At 29.8% G+C, this 22,944-nt stretch overlaps 1 protein-coding gene across 1 annotated transcript in view; it reads right to left on the bottom strand.

Annotated features, from left to right (window-relative positions):
* The window catches only part of unc-5, a 789,148-nt gene that overhangs the window by 165,331 nt on the left and 600,873 nt on the right, over nt 1–22,944 (bottom strand). Inside the window, exon 7 of the mRNA XM_075377583.1 lies at nt 1,429–1,455. Coding sequence (XP_075233698.1) covers nt 1,429–1,455 — 27 coding nt within the window. The remainder of the gene's footprint in view (nt 1–1,428; nt 1,456–22,944) is intronic.

Here is a 22,944-nt window from a genome sequence, read left to right as displayed (position 1 = left end):
TAATATATGTAATAGACAATAGATATACAATAATAGATAATAAACAATGTTTAAACGTTCCATATAACAAGCAAAAAATAGAAAAATTTGTTAAAAAACTCTTATCTCCTCGAATTCATTTATATGTAATAAATTTCACATTTGCAGAGATAATACAATTCTTGTGATTATTCGTTGTTCAATAAATGATACCATTTGAAATCATATCATAGTAACGAATCGAAGATACATGATGTAATATTGCACTTGTTACTTTGCAAGTGTAACCCCCGATTTTTATGGTATCCGTGGACAAACCTTTTATATTATTAGTAAATTAACTTTATATTTCTTTATTAATTAGTTCAAATAGTTCTAGTTGTAGAATAAAGATTTTACCAATCGAATCTATTTGTTTTATTTAACAAATATTTGTTACCACATTTGCAACGCTTTCCTACCATTGGTGTTTTTTGTGGTTTATTAGCAGCTATAATCTCTTGTAAACAATACTTTTTTTTTTTTAAAGAAGCGATGGGAATTAAAAAAAAATGTTTCATCTTCAGTATTTCATTTACATAACAGCATTTACCATCAAATCAATTTTCTTTTAAATTTTATTATTTTTAAGTACATTATCAAGTTTTTGTACGAGACGATTCTTAAATTCAAAGACGGCGTTAAGTACAGCTATCTAGCGGCGCGATTCGTAAACCCACCTTTTTGAGGAAAAAGTGACATATTCGAGTCCCGAGGATCATCAAATGGAAGAAAAAATCGCTTTCTAACAAAATTCGAGGTATTTTTTTTTAGTATATTCTTCATTAAAAATCTAATTGAACTGAAATATAATGTTTTGTTGCTTATTTTTTTTATTTTTTCCCCATTTTCATTTCACGTTTTGGTTAGGTCACGTTTAGAACTGTAACCATAGTTCGTTGACTTCGCCGTGCCGTTCAGTTCTGCGAACTCTTACCGGCGAAGTTCTGATGAACTTCTTGATATTGAACAGAACGGGACGTACATTAGCAGTTTACCCCGAGAGAATTGAGGTAGATATATGCATTTGATAAACCGCGCACACAATTGTTTAAATTGGTTGAAAGCATTTTCAACATTTACTTTATTACAAGATTAACATAGATTAGTTCAGGTATGTTAGTTCTTAATATCGATCTTACAAAGGTTACTGTAATGTTGGCAGGCTACTTTTTCGTGGCTCACCTGTATAATAAAAGTACATTAAATAAAAAAGAATAGAATAACATTAAAAAGGAAAGTAAGCAATTCATTCTTTATAAAATTAAAAAGAAAGATGTAAAAAGAAGTTAAAAACCACTTAAAAACACAATAAGTACTATTCACCTAATAATTACTAAGAAATCATTTTAAAAATAATAAATAAAAAACAGGAAAAAATATCCTCGTAAGAAAAATATATCAACTTACCAGCTACAGTATTTTCAAACGAAGAGTCTTCCGGAGGCAAAACACAAACAGAAAGTATATTAAAGTATTGGTTAAAATACAAAATACATATAAAATAGAAAATGCATTTAATACAAAAATTTAATACAACGATATAAATAAATAAAAAACATAATTTTAAGTAAAGAATTATAGCTATAAAAAAATTTGACAACGAAGTTGTCAAACAGTGAAAAAATAATTATATATGAAATTATATTATTGTAATTTTTTTTGGATTTCATATACTGGCGGGACTACTTTCTCTTGATCCACCCTAAATATATAAATAATTATATATGAATAATTATTTTACGTGATTATTATTTCTGGAGTAGGGGATAATTTATGATGACGTTTTATTGTAAAATTATTATTATATGTTAAAAAAAACCAACTTTTAAAAATTTAAAAAAAATCAATATAAAAATACAGATTAAAAAAAATCAATTTAAGAAAAAAAAATTGCTATTTTTTTATTTTTTCAGCTCTCCCACCTCCAAAATCATTTTCCAAGGATTTTTTTTTTTGGTTTTCTACGTTTACTATGTTAAATGAAAAAACTTTTAAAAAATCCACTAAAAATGTACAGCCAATAAAAAGTTACCAAAGATTTATTTTTGAGGCTTTGGGTGAGTTATGATGAAATTTAAATGTAATACTATTAAAAACGTTTTTAAAAATTACAAAAAAAAATATATATTTTTAAACTTTGATCGGCTTCCCAACCGATTGCAAGCTGCCCAAAAATAATTTTTTGGGCAGCTTGCAATACTACTATGCCTATGAAGACATTAAAACAAAAATTCGTTTAAAAATATGTTATAAATAAAATTATAGCTTTTTTCGAGTCTTGTGCCATTTTAGCTGCATTACATGTATTATAGTTATAAGAAAGGTTGGGAAAGTGTAACGTAACAAATTAATATAAAATTATGTTTTCAAAATTTTATAAATAATTTAGTAAAAATTAGAAATGTTTTCAGTTACTTATTTAATACAATCCTATAAAAATAAAGTAATTTTTCAGAAGGAAACGAAAATTAATATTTAATTATTTGATTATTATTTAAAGAAAAGGTGACACTTTCACGCAACTGTATTAATATAGTAAAAAATGATAGATAATGATCAGGTGTATAAAGTATTACAAAATAATTTACCTATCATATATTTATATACGAAATTTATGTAAAATTAAAGAAGGTAAATTGCAGTTGATAACATCGTTAAATATTCATAAAAAGTGTTCGGTTCTAGATAGGCAATTCAATATCACACTTTTCCAATTTTACGTTTATATCCGAGAAACTCCGTATATCCTATATATTATGTATCAATAACTGCGCCATCTTAAGAATAGTTAACCTGTACTTTTTCAATAATCTTAATAAATATTTGATCAGTTTATATTATAAATTATTAAATGTCACATCTGGAAATAAATAAAACAATGCAAAATACGATTTCGTCACTATACAGACTTTATTTCCAATTCAACAGCGTAATTTTTTTTCTTATTATTTCTATCGATGTAAAAATAGACATACCGTAATTTTGTTAATCCGGTTACTACAATGTAAGAAGCAATGGAACGTATTATGTGAGCTGTAACACTATTGTGTGTTATATTATTTATCGATTCAATTCTATTCTGACCGTTAAATTACCTGCAACTAATAACAACTTTTTGAAGAAAAGAACGGTATTATTACTCGGTAGCATGATTGAAGAGGGGGTTAAAATAAATTTTCTTTACATTTTGTAATATGAGAAGAATGAAAATACCATCCGCTTAAATTTTGGTTCCATTATGTATAAATATTTAGGCCTATGTATAAAATCTTGTAGGACAAAAATCTCCTACAGTACTACATCAATTTCACTGAAATTTAAATATACTGTAGCAGTGTATATGAAGTTGGCTTGTGCAAATTTTATGAAGATTAATTGAATCGATCTTGTGTTAAGTTCTATTTAAGGTTGATATTTGTTTTTATTTATTCAACAGCCAATGTATAAAATTTTGTGGTTTGAAAATCTCCAAAACTGATACATCAATTTCATTGAAACTTACATTGTTGTAGCAGTGTATCTGATGTTGAAAAAAGTTTATGAAAATTGGTCGAGTCGTTCTTGAATTATACTCAATTTAAGGCCGAAAAAATTTGAACGGATTAAGTTAGAAGCGTGGTTCGTTGTGATGCTACAAGTTAAAACGTAATAAATAACGAGAATAAAATAACGAAAAGTTAATTTCCTTGCGTAGAACTGCGCAAGATTTTATTTGTATGCCACAGTACTAATATGAAAAGCTGTTTATTTAACGTTAGAAGTATACGACAACCTGTTGACTACTAAATTTACGAAATCCATAAATAGATTTAATAAGAAAAAGAAGAAAGACTAAAAAAAAAATATATGCATTTCCAATTCTTTAATTTTAATTTCTTGTATTCGGTAGTAAATTAAAAATTAAGTAATTTATTACGGTCAGTTTCCATTATTATCAAACTTTTTTTTCTTTTTTTTTTTTTTCTCTCAGCTCCCCTGGACTTGTTGGTATTACGCCGCCCAGGGGAGTGTCTTTAAACTCAAATAGGCCTCCCCACCTATCGACTATATACCGGCAAGGCAGGTCGGCCTACCGGTTAGCTCTTTTTGAGAGTTCTTTATCAATATTGGCCCCTTGGGGACCCAAAAGGGCAATACTAATACACCACGCCAGACCCAGTTCGCCGCGACGCGGTACCGGGTCCCTTCAGTATTCAGTGTGCTCTTGCCTGACTGTTACCCGTGGAGTCCTTGGTGGCTCATCAGTGCCAACACACCGCAGCATGCTGGACCTCACCAGCAAGGCTGTCCACCCAGTCCTATTCTAGCCAACACCTTGTCTTCTCTCATCGGAGTATTTCTGTAGAACAACATGTCTAACAAAACTAGCAAAATTATTCCAGTTTGACTCGCTTCTTAGCATGTAGTCTATTGTTGTCTCTGGAGTTATACCTGTGAGTGCCTTACTATGTCTAAGTGTGTCCCACCTATTGCACTCAAAAAAGGTGTGCTCAGCATCATCTATCTCGTTGCAGTAGTTGCAAATTGGCTCTTCTCTCTTGCCTATTTTGTGCAGGTAGTTATTGAAGGAACCATGTCCTGTAAAAAACTGCGATAGGTGATGATCAACCTCACCAAATCTTCTCGACAACCACGGCTTGATGTTGGGGATGAGGGTTCTCGTCCATCGACCCACAGCTTCCTGCGACCATCTTTCCTGCCAGATATTATAAACGGCATCCCTGACCTCTTGTTCTGGCTTGCCTTGTGCCCTCTCCACCCTCTTTTTTGCGATTAGGTCAATAGGAGGTGTACCCGATAACACGCACAGGGCGGCATAGGACACTGTCCTGTATGCGGACACAACACCTAGGAGCACACACCTGTGCGTCCTCGCCAGTCTCTCTTTGTTTATTATTATTAAACTTATTATTATTAACAATAATTATTATTATTATTATTAACAATAACTTATTATTATTTATTATTATCAAACTTAAAAAATTAAAAGCTTACAGAAAAATATTAAAAAAATATTATCTTTTTAAATTTAAATTATCACAGATAGTTTCGAAACAACAAGCGTCCCGTTACATACCATACTAAGCAAATAAGGAGTGAAATAGATCTTCGTTATCTTCTTCATTGAGACAAACTTACAACAGCCATAAGTGGCATGTCAAACCCTTACAATTGTAGATGTTCAGATTTATATTATGTTCAATCAGAGGTAATAATAAACTCAACCCCCGGTAAAAAAATAGTAGTAATAATAATAAAAATAATAATAACAACGGAATACTGATTACATTTCTAACCAAGTAGAAGAAAATACATTTTTCGTTTTATATATATATATATATATATATTTTTTTTCTATCCTCTTCGTTAAAGAAGTGTTTTGTTTCAGAAATTGCAGTTTTATTAGCTTCATCAAAATCACACAGCGTAACATCAGTTCACTTGCCGCCCCGTTAGTACAACACACTCATTCAGTCAAGAGACTATTTGAGTGCGAGTAAAAGAGAAAGGAAGATTAAGAAGGAGTAAGGAAAAGAGAAACAGAGAGAGTTCGGACTGTTCTGTCGAGATTGCCGTCCATTCGCCCTAAGCCAAGAACAAGCATCAATCTAGCAGATGGGACGTGGACGAGTTTCTATTTCTCTGCTTTTCGCTTTTATTTTCTATCCAAGTCATACAACAACTTCGTTTTCAACAAGGAAATAAGAGGGAAGAGAACGAAAGACAAAAACATAAGGAGAAAGAAACAGATATAAAAATCTATCTTAAAAACATTTCACCATTATTATTGTTTTCGTTCAACTGCTTGCGATGAAAATTTATATACGTGAATTATAAGAGAAGAATGCACGTAAACAACGTGTCCTTAAAAAAATATAATAATAATAACAGACCAAAAGATATATATATATAAAACAATTCAAAAAATACTGTCAATAAAAATAAATACCTAAATAAAAAATAAAATCAGATAATACAATTTCATTTTCTCCTCTCCATTTAACAAAAAATTCATGATAAATAGGAATACTATTCGGTTTTGATTAATTTACGCATCCTTTAAAATGATATGAAACATGAAAATTTAACAAAAAATATAATCGAATTTTCAGCGATTTATTATAAAGTGTAATTTTCTTCCAATAAACACCAACTATCATATTATAAAAATGTATCTGGTTTGATCATAATTAGAAAATCTTCTGATAGATTATACAAGAAAGCAATAAAAAAACGATACGGTTTAAAATAATAATTTAAACCTAACAAATACTAAATTTAAGAAAAAAATGAAAAAGAATTTTTAAATTTTATCTAATAGCTATGCTATTATTTATACATACAAAACATCATGTCGTAAATGACTGATAAACGCTCAGCAGAAACTATTGAAAATAAATTTATGAAAATTTGTGCACACGTTCTTCTTCCGGTTTAAATGACCACTAAGAAAGGAAATTTGAAATTCCAAGTTTAAAGGGTTGAAAGTAAAAATAGGATTGTTATTTTTTTTTAATTTCTAGCTAACCAAATAAAATATCAATATGATTTTGTGTAAGCAACAGTTTGTGTAATCTTCATGTGAATATCTAAAAACCAATTTCTAGATTTTTTAATTTCAGAGTAAAATTTTGAACTGGATTTTTAATATTTTTGAAACTCATGTATTTTATTTTAAATTTATCCTTAAAAAACGAAGATATCAAATTGATTTTAAATTTCGAGTTTAAAGGGTTAAAATGGGGTAACATTAAATTTTACTACTGTTTTAATGTCTCTGTAAAAAATGGAGATATCGATTAAATCTTTGGTGTGTAATCTTCACGTGAATATCTAAAACTCAATTTCTAGATTTTTCAAAATTCGTCTTTGAAAGAGGTGAAGAAAGGTAAAAACGTTTAGAACAATGATTGCAAATTAACCCCATTTCCGATTCTACTAAACGAAATGTTCACTTGATTTAGGCTTGCAAATACTCTTCAGATAATATTTAAAAACCATTTTCGGGTTTTCTGAATTTTACTACTTAAAGGGTAAAAAAAAGTTTTTTTACATTTTTGCTGTTTTATGCTACTATTGAATCAATCTCTATGAGATTTGGTACCATTATGATGGTAATTTATGCTTGTAATTCTGATAATGAAATTCGCGAGCAAGCCGCGAAGGGAAATCTAAACACCTATTAGTGGGTACTAAATTGACCAAACTGTTACTCTAAATAAATTTCAATACACTGATATGTTTTATAAATTGAAGAGGCTTTAATTTTTATTTATCATTATTCTCACAATCATAATTTTAATTATCACAGGGGCTAAACATCTCTTGAAAGCGGCGGGAAACACAAGTTACTATATAACGCGGGCGAAGCCGTGACGGGGATGCTAGTTTTTAATATTTTGCTTTAAACATTTATTACACTGGTCTACAATAATTTTGTTACGCAGATAATTTTGACTTCTGTATTTATTGACGCTGAATCCAAATATAACCTCAAAACCTTTCCTTAGGGCTTCCATTTTTTTTTTGTCACTCATAAAAAGATGATTTAAAAATAAGTTGGTTTTATAAGTCGCTCATAAAAGCAAATAGTTAAAACAATAGTTAAAGTAGTTAAGAAAATAGTCACATCTTACTACAGTATTTTATTTATCCTTACAGCGATGCTCACGCAAAATGTAGAGAGAGGGCTATTCTTTTATATACATACATACATATATATATATATATATATATATATATGTGTGTGTGTGTGTGTGTGTGTGTGTGTGTGTGTGTGTGTGTGTGTGTTAACTGCCAATAAATACGATCGAATAACGACTGAAGGACCGAATTACTCTTGATAAACGGAATCCTCACTGCATTACAAGAACCAATGGCCTCCTCAGAGGGTAGATGAGTGGAGGGTGGTGCAGAGGACTCTACTGCCCTATGATTGGAAGCTCCTCATGAAAACGAAGGAACTTCTTTGGAATGTTAACTTTTTTAGGAAAACCACTGTATTAAAGATCCTAATGATAATCTTTAATGATTAAAGATCCGTGCATAATGCTATGATGCTGACTTCTGTTAAATGTACTGGAGTTAAAATAACTTCTATTCAGTTCTCCGGGAGAAGCAACCGAAGACGAAAAAAAGGAAGGAGGACGGGATAGAGGTTTTTCAGATGTAGATATTGAGAAGGATGGAGAAAGTAAAGTGGACGGATGAGGAATGAGGAAGCAATGAAAAGGATTAAAGAAAAAAGAGAACTTATGCGGGAGGAACACAAAAGAAAAGGAAACTAGTTAGGCCACGCGGTTAAAAGAAGTAGAATCTTGAAAACATAGAAGGATCAGTAGAACGTGAAAGGAAGAGAGGAAAAAGAAAGATGAGGTTAAGAGATAACATGAAGAACGGGAACTACAGGGTACGAAGGTTTGGGATAGAAATGGGTGGAGACAGTGGCGGAATAAGGGACCTGCCGTCAGTCAGAACATCAAATGATAACGATGCCGATACAGTTTTATTGATAAGGTTTATTAGCCGTCAATGTCTGAATTATTTTCCCAAAGATTGTATAAGACACTTTGCCAAACACATTTCTCCTTAAGAAGTCTGTTTGAAGCTGTACATTCCGGAGCAACAAAATAATCTGATCCGAAAACAATATAATGCATTATGATTTACACTTTCAAAAAATCACCTAACTCTCTGAAAATAACTTCACAAAAAATTACCGTTAATTAGAAAAAAATATTACCAAATACCAAAATTTATAAAAATGTTTTCGAAAATTTTTGGTTAATCAGTCAGCTTATTAAAAAAAAAATATATATTTTTTTGCCAATACTGTATTTCAAATATTCACATAATTTACAGTTAATTTATTGTTATTAAATATTATTTATTCAATAAATTTTAATGCTGCTGTATGTTAAAATGAAAACTTTTTTTTAATACTAACAATTTTATTACGTACATATAAATGTAAGTTTTAGATGAAAAAAATACAAAAGCAATTTTTTAACGTACCAAAATTCACAATTGAATAAAATATGAATAATTCATTTTTTCAATAAAATTCTGATCTCAATAGGTTCAATGCTTGTTTTTTTTTACTCCCCCCCCCCCCACAGTACAACATTTACCCAGTACACTCCAAATACGAACATGTTTGTTTTTACTTTGTTCCCAACGGACCTCAGAAAAAAAGGACTGGTCATACATCACACACGTTTATATCTTTTGACATTTTCAACAATAAAAAAAAAAACCACAGGAAATGTAGAGAAAATATATAGATAATGACAGATTTACTACAATAATAACGGAGGAGAAAATGATAAATCGAAAGATTTTCCGAGATATTTTTAAATTTTTTTTTTAATCCTTAATATAAATCAAAAGGTAGCTTTTTCAATGTTAAATAAAACCGTGCATCAAATAAATAATTCTTTAAGATAGATATTTTTTTTTTTTGATTTTTCCGCTTATATTTTATAAAATCATCTTCCTGTAATATATTTTCCACGCGTAAAAAAAAAAATATTTGTTTCATAAGGTAGAAATAGGAGAAACGAATAAAGTGGTATAGGGGAGGGTATATCGATAAATGGGAAAATCATTTCATAATTTTTAGTTGGAGTAGTTATTCATGCCATATAATTTTAACCGCTTAAATTTATTTTTAATTTTACAAACTGACTTAAAAATGATTATACCGATTTAAAATATTTTAACAAATTCACGATTTTGAAATGTTAACAAAAAAAACTGACAAGGTTGTTTCTGATGGACGGCTTACACGCACAACTTAATTTAAAATATTTTGTTTAAACATATTTTTTCGTTTATTTAATTAAATGATTCTAACTAAAGCGCGCGCGTATCTAATTCCCGCGGATATACTAACGGCAACGGTTGGCACTAACTAAACTAATGATATTCCACAACTTACACAGCACAAATTTCGCTTGAAGGTTCATTTATTTAATTCTACCGCTACCCTGTAAGTCACAACCTGGCAGACGACTACAAAAGCTGTTCGTCAGGGCTACCAAACTTTGAAATATTAACTCAATTGAAGAAAATAAACAATATTTAAAGTGTAAAAAATAATTTGGTCGGCAACCCTGTAGAAATTCAAATTTCCTGGTCCAACGAGGTGGACGAGAGTAAAAGGAATTTCCCTAAAAAAAAGGGAAATTCCAAGATGGCCGACTACGACACAAACGCTTCTTGTGGCAACAGGGGTTACTGTCGATGCAGTGTGCCCACATAGCCACTAGTTTAGAGCACTTTTGGGGTGGGGGTACGATTTTGCAAAAGGTTTTTTTATGACCTTAATTAGGTGAAATCTCAAGATACTGAGAGTGACCTACAGCCTCTACAGCCTCACCCCCTAGATCTTCCAAGTTGAAACTTTAATGAAATCAATAAACAGAAGTAATCTGACCAAGTTTGGTCAAAATAGATCCAGTAGTTCTGAAATATAAGATGATTCAGAAGCCAACACCAAATGAAAACACGTACATGCGAACATTAAACATCCGGAAAATTTACTTCCGGTTTTTTGGGTTCCTTAGGTGACAAAAAATAAAAATACGGTGAAAACCGGATATGCCCTAATTGGACCGATTACAATACTTTCCCTTCTAGTGTTATATTTTCCCTATAGTGTTATATCTAGACGGGAAAGCAAAAATAATAAAAAAGAAGAATCCCTCGTGACGAAAAAGATTTTTTCACCATTTCCATTTGCCAGCTGAAACATATTTTACCAAACTTTTTGGAACTCCGATTTCAATCAAGATAACAATAAATTACTTCGAATATTGTGAGGGGTACACATTATTCTAAACATTACACATATTAGTATTCTTACTCACATTATTAACACATTATTCTAGTAAATTTCAAAACAACTTTCTAGGAAAAGTTTTTTTTTTTTAATTTTTAAAACTTTAAAATTTGAAACTTTTTTAGTATTTTGAACTCGGATTTACTTTATGATGATAGAAATAACTGCCAATGGAAGAGCTCGAAACAATCCAGATAATTTTTATTTCTATAAATTAGAATAAATAATATATATATATATATATATATATATATATATAATTTATAATCAAACAATCAATGTAAACATAAATTACACATAGTTAATAAATCTGTATTAAAGTCGTACTAATAACGCAAGTAAAATGAACATAATTTTGTATTAACATGAAGTAATATGTAAATTAGAATATATAGTTAGTGAAACGTAAGATAATAGAGTAAAACAAAGGTAAATACTAGGAAGTGGTAAAATGAAGCCAGCAATATTACAATACGGTAAGTGAAACTAAATTATTCTGTTGTTTTATAAAATTAATAACAAGTTAGGATGAAGAAAGATAGACTATTGCAGCGTATAACAAAAGGTTTGTACATAATTTAGGTCAATTTAATGCTAATATTCAAAATATTATAATTTTACATTAATATTTAATGTGTTATAATGAGGAAACCAGTGGACTACAATAATTCATTGTAAAACATCGTTCTACATTATGATTTATATTTAAACATGTGCATCAATGAAATTTATTTATGTAAATCATATCTTTTTTTTTAAAAAAAAGCAAACAGTTTTGAAGAGTAGAAGGTAAAAATAAAATATTTATTCTTCCTTTTCTTTTTCTGTTTAGCTCCGGGAATTACCGTTCAGGTATTACTTCAAAGGATAAATGAGGATGATATATTTGAGTGTAAATTAAATGTAGTCTTGTACAGTCTCAGTTCGACCATTCCTGAGATGTGTGGTTAATTGAAACCCAACCGCCAAAGAACATCGGGAGCCACAATCTAGTATTCAAATCCGTATAAAAGTAACTACCTTTACTAAAACCTGATCGCTGGAACTTTCGACTTCCAAATCAGCTGATTTGGGAAACTGATTTGTTAAACTATCAGATGAAACGGGTGAAAATAAAAACATCTCTTTTCTACACAGAAGCCAGATGGTTATCGAGGGATAAAGTATTAACCCAGCTTATTAAAATTGCGAGATGATTTAATAATATTTTCCCAGGATAAACAAACGTCAATGTTTTTACAGAATAACGAGTATATGTAGCTGTTGGCTTACTTAACTGTTTTATTTACGCATTTAAACGACTTGAATGTAAATTTACAAGGAGTGGTAAAAACAATTTATTAATGACAGACAAAGTTCATGATTTCAATAAGAAGCTTAATGATATCTGAATTATTCGCCGTCAATGCAAACATTTTGATATGTTTCCACTCACTTCCGATTAAATGGTGGAAAAATTTGTATGAAGAAGACACTATTATTCATCACAGTTTCGATAGCATAAATATACATTTGCGTGAGCTAAACATCCAACTCGCTGAGTATTTCTTAGAAGATAAAAATAATTTCTCCAAGAGATGGGAACTGAATCTATTTAGTGAAAAAATTGTTGCAGCTGCTAAGTTATCGGTTGAGATTCACAACCGGCTCATTCACATCTTTGAACCGGCTTTCACATAATGAAATAATTCGCACAGCCATTTTGCAATTTTTCACCCGCACCCTTAATTTGGCCCGGTACGGCGGGATGTTTGCAAAAGTAATGGTGGAATATTGTGTCACCCGACCTTAGTAACTGTCCAAAATCTCATCAATCGGCAATATCAGGAAGTAAGTTAAATTAAGAATCTGAGGACAAACATGAAAAAAAATTGGAAAATACCATTACAAGTTAAAATAAAGCAAGTAAAAAAACCTGAAGCTGCTTTCGGAACCAAATCCTAGTTATTTCAGAAAATACAGGTTTAAAAATTAACAGAAAATATGAAAACAATTCGTCAACTAGGTTTATCATTTCACGGGGACTTTAAGGGAACGAATGAGACGTATTTTTATGAGTTATAATCTTTGGTAATTGAGTATCAAATTTGATAGAAATATGAATCGGTGGATAGAAAATGCATCGTTAGTCCTATTAATGCATCTCAAGAGTTGTTTTAAGGAAAATTCCTAAACTTAGATATTACTCTGAGCATTATTAAGTAAACAATGAAATAAAACTAAAACGAGATTAGCAGATTTCAAAAAAGGTTGCTAGCTTTTCCCCCCTCAGGGTTGAATAAGAAGGAAAACCCTTCATAGGGTTTACTAAATAAAAAACATCTGCTCGATTTTGTAAGTTACCAAATTTTTGGATCGCGTAATTCCCTTTTCCATATTTTTTCTTTTAGTTTTAGCCTTCAGGAAATGTGAATGAAAATAATTTTTGTTTATTTTCTTTCCTTGTTCGAGATAATCATGTCACATTTCAATTTCCAACTGTTCAGAATATGAGAAAATCAGGGATGAATGAAAAATTGAGGACTTTCCTATTTATATACCGATTAAAAGTATTATTTTTTTCCCGAATAATATTTAAATATTAACATTTTTTTTCAGGATTTTAATTTTTTTTTTTGTTGTCCTAAAGTTTAAATTATTATTTTTCAAACATTTAGGAAAAATGATCGTAAAACTATTTTACTTATCAATATTAAAAATTCGTTTTGCGCAATTCTATTCCTTTCTCTATCATTAAAATTTATCATATTAGCTATTTATTAAGTTCTTAATTTATGTTACATAGGTGATAGTAAGAAAATTTTATATAATAGAAAATGTTAAGATAATTCGTTATATTTTCCTGGCGTTGGTTATTATTTACTCTTATATTGTGGAAAAATGATACATAAAATTAATATAAACAGGGATTATGTTTGCAAAATTTTGAGAAAATAGACCCCAAAAAACTATCTAACCTACCCCCATGATTTACTGGTCACACACTTTTACCAAGAATTTGCCCTGTATACTCAAAATTTTGTGCCAAATTTCATGAAAATCATTTTATCCAGTAAAAAGTTATTTAAGCTTAATACACGTCAACACACGTACGTACGATCATTACCGCCCAGTTTTTCTGAGTCATGAAACGCTGAGAAATACAAAAAACCCATATCCCATTTTTTTAATGATTTCCACACTCTTCCAACTTTCCTTCTTGCAGCTTACCTTTAAAACTATGATGCCAGGAAAGTAAAAGAAGACAGCGAAGAACTATGAAGTGTTCAGAAGTTATTGAATAGACAAATTTTAAGGTTTAAAAAAGATATAACAAATTAGCTTTGTTAATATTTTAAATAATACAATGCAATTGAAATAAAAATCAATTAATTCTGCATATATAATGCAGCTTAAAGGCTGAATTTTACTTAAAACGATTAAAAGATAAAACAACAATTCAAATGCTCAATCTTTTCATTAAAGAAAAAAAAACGGTAAGAATGATGAGATACCGGAAAGAGAAAGGAAAGGGGTATAATGCTACAAAATTAAAATAAAAAACAAAAGCAGAAACAAAAGATGAATCCAATAATTTCACAGCTAGTTTAGCCGACATCAAACGAGCACTTTTCTATTCGTAGTAATTGAAGCACAGAAAAGAGAAGAGAGCTTTAACGGACGTTTTGTTTTAATTTGAATTGAAATGCAAATGGTATCGTGGTACATATAGACGGGGCGAGTAGAACGACTGTATTATAACGATAAGTGAGAGAAAGATAGAAAATTAAGTGTTGAAAGGACGGGTAGTTTAGAAAACAGGAGGGGGTGGAAACGGGTTGGAGTAATAGGGGTTTGTGAGGATGAAATAAAAGAGAAATAAAGGGAGAAGGAACGAGATAGAGTGAGAGACTATTACAGAACGGCGGCGGCTCACTAACTGGACTATGTCAACACATAATATCCTGTTCATAAATTTTAATATTTTCAACTCAAAATACACCAACGACCGCTGTATAGGGAGAGCTTGAACCATACTGAGCTTCGCTCACAATATCTCGCATAACTTGCTGGTTCTGCTTTTGTTCTTTTTTTTTTTAAGTAAAGCCCAGAAAACATGTCAACCGGACTTTAATAATCCCTCATTCATGATTATATAGATATAAAAACTAAAATAAAATATAAAAAGAAAAGATTTTGTATTATACTAACGGAAATATTTTATTTCTATAAAACTAGAATATCTTCGTCCATTTAACCCCTTACAGCACCAAAACGCTCTTAATAATTTATAGAGAATAGATTTATACGTAAAATTTCTTTTAGAGCAAAATACATACATTTTTACATCACAAGATCGCCTACGACAGTTCAACTCCCTAAAAAAGTCAAATTTAATCGAAAAAAGTAAACTTTATTTTCTCTTTGTAAATATAAAGTTGGAGACAAAATCGTAAAGATAAAAAAGCTCCTTTTTTTGTATGTCGAGTGCTGTTTACCTTTTTTATCTCCATTCTTTTTTTTTTTATATTTTGAGGCGTTTCGGAACAACTTCATTGTCAAAATTTAATGGTACTTTTAAATTTCTGTTAATATTTATATAGCGTTTAGTCAACGCCCCTCCCTATATCTGACGTAATGTCATATCTGGTCTTCTTCTTGTTTATTTGTTATTCATGGTTGTATGGAAGACGAGAACATAACATTAGTAACTAAAAAAGAAATAAATAATAATGCAGAAAAGATTGTAGAAGAAATGAACGAATTCCATCATAACATTAAATATACGATGGTAAAAAATACGAAACTATTATTTTTTTTAGACTTGGCAATAAAAAGAAATAATAATAATCTAGATTTTGAAATATACAGAAAAGAAACCTTTACAGATAACATCATAGCTTACGATTAGAATCACCCACTGAATCATAAATTAGCGGCTTTTAGATACACGATAGGTAGACAACATAAGTACCATTAAAGAAACCAGCATATAAAAAATAGTTAAACAATATGTTTCAGAAAATAACAAATATAAGAAAGAAATGATTAGAAAAGAGAATAAAGTTAGAAATAAATTAAATGAATTTAAAACAATAAACTATTAAGAAACCTTTAATTTGAGTAAATTAACATTTACTGGGAAAGATAAACAATTAAACAATTTTTTAGTAAATGCAATATAAAAATGGCAATAAATATAAATAATATACTAAAAAATATTTTTAATAGCAATACAGAAGAAAATGATATATGTAACAGTAACTGTATAAACAAAATAAAATGTAAATGCAATGCAAAATACACTGGACAAACGAGAAGAAAATAAAATTATGAAAAACGAACACATGAGATCTTTTAAAAATCACAAAAAAAATTATAATTACGCAACGCATTTAATTAAAGATGAATATATCTTGATGAAAATCGAAGAATCTATGAAATTAATTCACAAATGCGTTAAAAGTAGAAACATGAACATTTTAAAAAATCCAGAAATCTTTAAATTAAAAAGTAACAATAAAACGATCGTAAATGAACACATCAACAATTAAGCGGATGTCCTTTTCAAGACCCTTAATTTATTGAAAACAGGAAATAGATAAATAAAATTAAAAGATAAGTATAACTATTAATAACAAGAAGAAGGCCAGATAAGGCATGACGTCAAATAAAGGGAGGGCGTTGACTAAACGCTATATAAAGATTAACAGAAATTTAAAAGTACCAGAAGAATAAGAAGTTTTGACAATGGAGCTGTTCTGAAACGCATCAAAAAATGATTGAAACTAAGAAAGGTAAACAGCACTCAACATAGAAACTGTAGTGATCTTAACAGAAAAGATAATAGTAATTATTATTTTAATAAAAATAAAAAAAATAAAACTTAATAAACCTTTACAAAAAAATGTAATTTTTTTTAGTAATAATAAAGTTTTTTGAATAATAATAACAAAAATGGTATAATTAATAATCGATACAATACGCAGTAAACAATAATAAAATTATGAATGCTATTGGTCCATTATCTTAATTAAAATTAAGAGTAGATTCCAAATTGAATCCGGGAGTACAGAGGTACGATAGAAAACAAACGTAGTCAGAGATTAATTTACAACGGTTAAAGGATAAAACATTTTAAGCTTAATTATCGTTAATAAAATGGATTGTTTTAGGGTGGTAACAGTTGGTAGTGAAAATTGTTTTCTATAGATCGGAATAAATGATAATATTTTAGTTGTTTATCAAAGTAACAATTTGAAATGGCTAATTATAAATGAATAATAAGGTTCTAAAATTAATCAGTAAATGTAAAATATTAAATTAATATCAAAAGCCCCGGTTGGAATATCCTGATTACTTGATATTATATATTGCACAATTCTGATGAATTTTATCCTATTCGTACAGTATTAATATTGCTATATTTAAATCAGTTAAAAGTATTTATGTATCTTCAACTGGATTTAGAGATTCACAATTTATTCGAAACTTTAAAATTATAAATAATGGGTGCCCTGATAAAAGAATCATTTACGCATCTTTTCCTCTCTAGTTATCAAATTTTTCTTCAACGACCGATTAAAATTATTACTATCTTCCATGTATCACAGCAATATATAAAAGATTCATAAGGTTTGGAACGGTATAATTGTTAAAACTCTACACAGTTATCAACCGGTTCAATGAAACCAAGGTCTACGTTATATGAATTTCCTCTTCAAAGATTTATTATGTTATACACCTGATAGCCTTATATGTTATTGAATAAAAGAAAAGTGGACAGAAATTAACATTAAGGTAAGAGAAATCGATTTACAGTTTAGCAAGAGAATTTTGGTAGTTAAGTAATAAATTACAAAGAATCGATGAAATAATGCAAATAACAAAATCAGTCTGAAAAACAAGGTAATATCATGTGTATTATATATATATATATATATATATATATATATATATATATACGCGAAAATCAAGTCTGTGGCGGGTTCTGTCTGTCTGTCCGTTTACAATACATCACTTGAGAACCATCTGACCAATTGATTGCTTTCACATTTCCGGGATACATTCGTGTTACCCCAGGAAATGTTTCAACTCCCTAGGGGTGGAGTTGTAAAGTTTTCTTCGTCAATGGTACTTTAGTTATCATAGTTAACAAGTATTCTGTCTTTTATAATTTAATTCTTTTACAAATTTCTAAAAAGCCTGAATAGTTTAATTGTTATTTATATTATTCTCACAACAATGAAGTTAACGGACAATGCGGGAATCCAGGCTAAATAGAAAAAAAATACACACACACATTTCTCCTAATCAGGCTAGACTGGGCTCACTGGCTAGCAAAGACAGATTTTATATGGACTTGAATGCTAGATTGTGGATAGTGGTATTCTTTAGTGGTTGGGTTTCAATTAACCACACGTTTCAGGAGTGGTCAGCCTGATTCTGTTCAAGGCTACACATTCACCACCATGTTTACAATTACACGTCAAACTACGCACAGATACGTGGGCATCACTGCAGTGTACAGTTGACTTCATGTTACTGTGCTGTTACCCTGTACCTGGAATACAAAAATAAATATACTCGTATATTTATTATTATTTAGAAACCCAGCGGGTTAGTCTATTGATTAAACTCATAATCGATTGATTTTCGAAATCGAAAGTTCTAAGGTTCGAGTCCTTGTAAAAACAGTTGCTTTTATATGGATTTGAATGCTAGGCTGTGGATACAGGTGTTCTTTGATGGTTGGGTTTTTAATTAACCACACATATCAGTAACGGTCGACCTGAGTCTATTCCAGGATTTATGTTTACCAGTACACTTACATTGCACTATATCCGCAACTACGTCAGGCCTGGCAAGCTGGTAACGGTAATTACATTTACCTATACACACACAACCAACCCGGCAGTAGCTGGAAAACAAGTTGAAGAAAAAAAAAATATATATATAATAAAACTCTTCTAGATTGAAGTATAATTCCAAGAACTGAAAGAAATTCTTGAAAATGTATGGGTGGATGTAATACTTTATGGCACTTAAATATGCTAGATAGGAATAGTTTCGAAGTCTTTTAAAAGTAGTGTTACATGAACATGTTGAAAATTACACGAGCCAATAAAATTTGAAATACAGAAGTCTAAGACGAAGAGAAGAAGACAGAAATTTATGGAAGAATTTATTAAAGAAATTAATACAGAATGTCTTTAAAATAAATTAAACTAAAAAAAATTAATATTTAAAAACTAGCAGACCCAACAATGTTTCGCTATTGCTAGATATATATATATATAATTAAATGAACACAATTAAAGTTTGGATAAAACATTAAAAACCTGAACATTACGTAACTTCACAAAATTGAACCTTTCCCTTTTCCCTCATTTCCCCATTATCCTTTTTACCATATTCCATTTCCCTCTTTCATCCACCATATTTCTTTTCCTTTCCCCTTTCCATTTTATTTTCCCGTTTTCCTCCTTTTTCTTTTGTCTTTTTTCCATTTTTCCCTTCTTCCCTTTTTTCCCTGCGCGTAAATCAGTCCAGTAGTTTTTTTTAGTCTATAACGAACACGCATATCGGAAATATTGGAATCGTAAAATATTTAGTACAGCGTGTGTTGCGTTTACGTCCAACAGATAGCGCTGTTATTCAGAAAAAGCATGTTTTTGCCCGTCAAAGATGTGACAAATTATGTATATAAATAATAGATATATAAAAACACGCGCGTATTCAAATGCAACGTTGAGTCAAAATTTCAAAGCAATCGGTCAAAAACTTTCGGAGATTTAAGATTTTGAACAAACGAACATTTAAATATTTATTTATATAGATAAATAAATTTTGTACGAAATGCAATAAATACATGTATATTTCAGCATAAACATTTAATTATTTTTAGGACTATAAAAAATAGATAACGGAAAATAATATAAAAATGGAAAAAACAGAATTATTAAACATCTTCCAAAATTTAAAATATTAATACAACTATTCTTATGCTACGAAATAGGAACCTATATAAAATTTATGAATAAGTCACAGGAACCTACCGGGTTGTCTAGTGATGGACTCGTCATGCAAATCGAGAAGCTGATTTCGAAACTCGTCATGGTGATTTCGAAGCCGAGAGTTTTAAGGTTCAAATCTTAGTAAAGGGAGATACTTTTGTACGGATCTGATTACTAGATTGTGGATACCGGTGTTTTTTGGTGGTTGGATTTCAATTAACCAAATATCTCAGGAATGGTCGACCAGAGACTTTACAAGAGCGCACTTCATTTACATTCATAAATATCATTCTCTGAAGTAATACCTTACGGTGGTTCCAGAGCCCTAAACAGAAAAGAAATCAGAAAAACTGTCATCTTCCAATTTATTACTTCTTATTTAAACGCGAACAGAAAGAAAAAGAAAAACTAGTTTTTCCGAACAGTGGAGGAGTAGGTTACGGGGGAAGCCCGTAATTTTCTCGAAACACCAACTGCAAAATTTTACCATGTGATAACAAAACCATTACAATTACAGTTATATTTATGAAATCGGGGTACAATAATACAAGAAATTATTGTATGAAGAAATTATGGTTTTTTGTTATATGTATGTAAACATGTAAGAAATTATTGTAAAAAGAAACAAAAATAATTCTTTCCACATAATTATTATGATTCTCCGCTTACTTCTTATTATTTAATAAATAATTTAGTTACTGCATACATATCACAACTACAAAATTTTATTTAATAAAAGTAATTGAGAAATTAAACCGAAATATTGTCAAAAACAGTAATTTTATTACGCAATCATTAAATACAATCATATTCTACACTTCGACTTTAACCACACCAATATGTAAAGTATTGTTTATAGGTTTATATGAATGAGAACCGGTGAGGAGCTGAGAGGAGTGTATGGGTTGCAGTACATTTTAATAATTCAAGAATTGCCTATTCCCCACAACAACTAGACAACCTGCATCCTGGAGATGACAGCAAGGCCATTCCCCCGCAATTCATCAAATGCAGGACATTAAGGAGGATGGGAAAGGAGGGTAATATACACTACGTGGAGAATTCTGCAACGCTACGTTCACACACACACACACACACACACACACACACACACACACACACACACACACACACACACACACACACACACACACACAAACAAACAAACAAACACACACACACACATTCATATAATAACTTCATTTTAACAACACTTACATGCAACGATAGTACTTTGCTGGCATTAATTCCATACTCATAGTTAACTATTGATTTTTAAAACCATAAACTAATACGGAAATGAATGTTATATGAAAACAAAATAACAAAACGATATAACTTAATTACATGAAAATTCCAAGCCACAGAGTTACAATATCTGAACGACATCGCATATTTAATTCATTTAAAATTTAATCAGCAGATTCAAAATCAATTTCAATGAATCTAACTTCTCCTTTATCTATCCCTTTAAATTAAATTTTAGTAGTTTCATCAAGTTAAAAAAAACATTACATTTGTAAATTCAATTTCACCTCCTGGTAAACTCAAACGCTTATGATAGTTATATTTTTTCTAAATCAATCCTTAATCAGGATGAAAAAATTCGAACGGTTTCTAATATTAAAAATTATAACGATTCACTCTTAAATTGCATAAAACGGTTTTTTTTGGAGTTAGTTCCGCAGCTCCTTCAATAGTTGTACCGATGATGGCACTACAGCTAATAGCTCCCAAATCTTTAAACTAGAAAACTACTTATGTGCACAGGTGTCCCACGAGGAAACCGACATACTTCACAGTTGTATGTATTCTTCTCATCAAAATAATGAAAAAAGTTCACATAAACATAGGTCTCGAAATGCTTCGTTAGCGAGTTACGACTAGAGAGAGATTTCGTCTGGAATTAAGCTCTCCCGGTGAAATGAGCTCATACTGAAATTTTGTAAATGATAATTGAGGGACAAAATGAATGGTTTTTGACCTTAAAAATTGAATAAGATAGGTTGCAGAACTGTACCTCTAATAGTTTTCACGATATCCGAAGTAAAACTTAAATCTTTGTTGTCAGAAAACAATTTATTTTAGGTCTACATTACAATAACTTTATGAAATGAACTAATTTATTAACAAAACTAGTAGAGAATTTAATTCTAAAAATAATGATGTAAATAAGTCCAATAACTATCGAATAAACATTTTAAAAATCAGAAATTACTGAAGAAGAAACTGAATAAAAAATAAATATGACTTATTCTGGAATTTTTCGAATACCAGAATAGCACACGATCTACTCGTATGTTTGTTCATTCAATATACTGTTCACATGAAATTGAATTTGTATTTAAAATTCATATTATTCAGCATACTGAAATTACGAGTTCACTAAAAGCATGCTGAAATTTTGACTTCGCTTAATAAAATTTGCCCACAAATAAACGCTTATTCCGACACTGACTCTTAGGAATGTAATAACTTTTTCAAATTTAAAAAAAAAACAGGTTTTTTTATAAGAAATATTAACGGTACACCATCTTTCTTACTTGTAAACTATTATAAATATAAAAATAAAAATTAAATACAAGTCGTATGCAAAATAAATACTACTATCAATTAGAATAATTCTACTATCGTTTAGAATAATTACTATTATTAAAATAAGGAAGGATGAATAAATAAATAGAAAGGATAAAATTTATGATTTTAGATCAACGATAGGTAAATATCTATGGAACTAAATCTGTTTAGAATTATATATATTAAAATAATTGCACGTAAACTACAAGAGGACGTATAATTATCAATAATTCAAGGTACCTGTAATTTAACAAACAATTAATTACTATTATATTCAGAGGGAAATAAAAGACTAGCGTAAATTGGTTCTTCAATCGACAAACAAGATAGTTTTATATAGAATAGAGTTAAACATGGTAAAACGTTAATGATTATAATATCAGAAGAAATGAGTAACAGAACATTATATTTCATTTTAATATTTTTTAGAAGTTGTTTGGTAAAGAAGTAACTTTTTATTCGATAGGCGGTTGTTCGTTGGGCTTTAAATGCTCACTATTTAAACAG

The sequence above is a fragment of the Lycorma delicatula genome, chromosome 10 (assembly GCF_047948215.1).
Source record: "Lycorma delicatula isolate Av1 chromosome 10, ASM4794821v1, whole genome shotgun sequence".
NCBI classification, from domain to species: domain Eukaryota; kingdom Metazoa; phylum Arthropoda; class Insecta; order Hemiptera; family Fulgoridae; genus Lycorma; species Lycorma delicatula.
The sequence above is the reverse complement of the archived record's forward strand: the minus strand, read 5'-3'. Positions and strand labels throughout refer to the sequence as shown.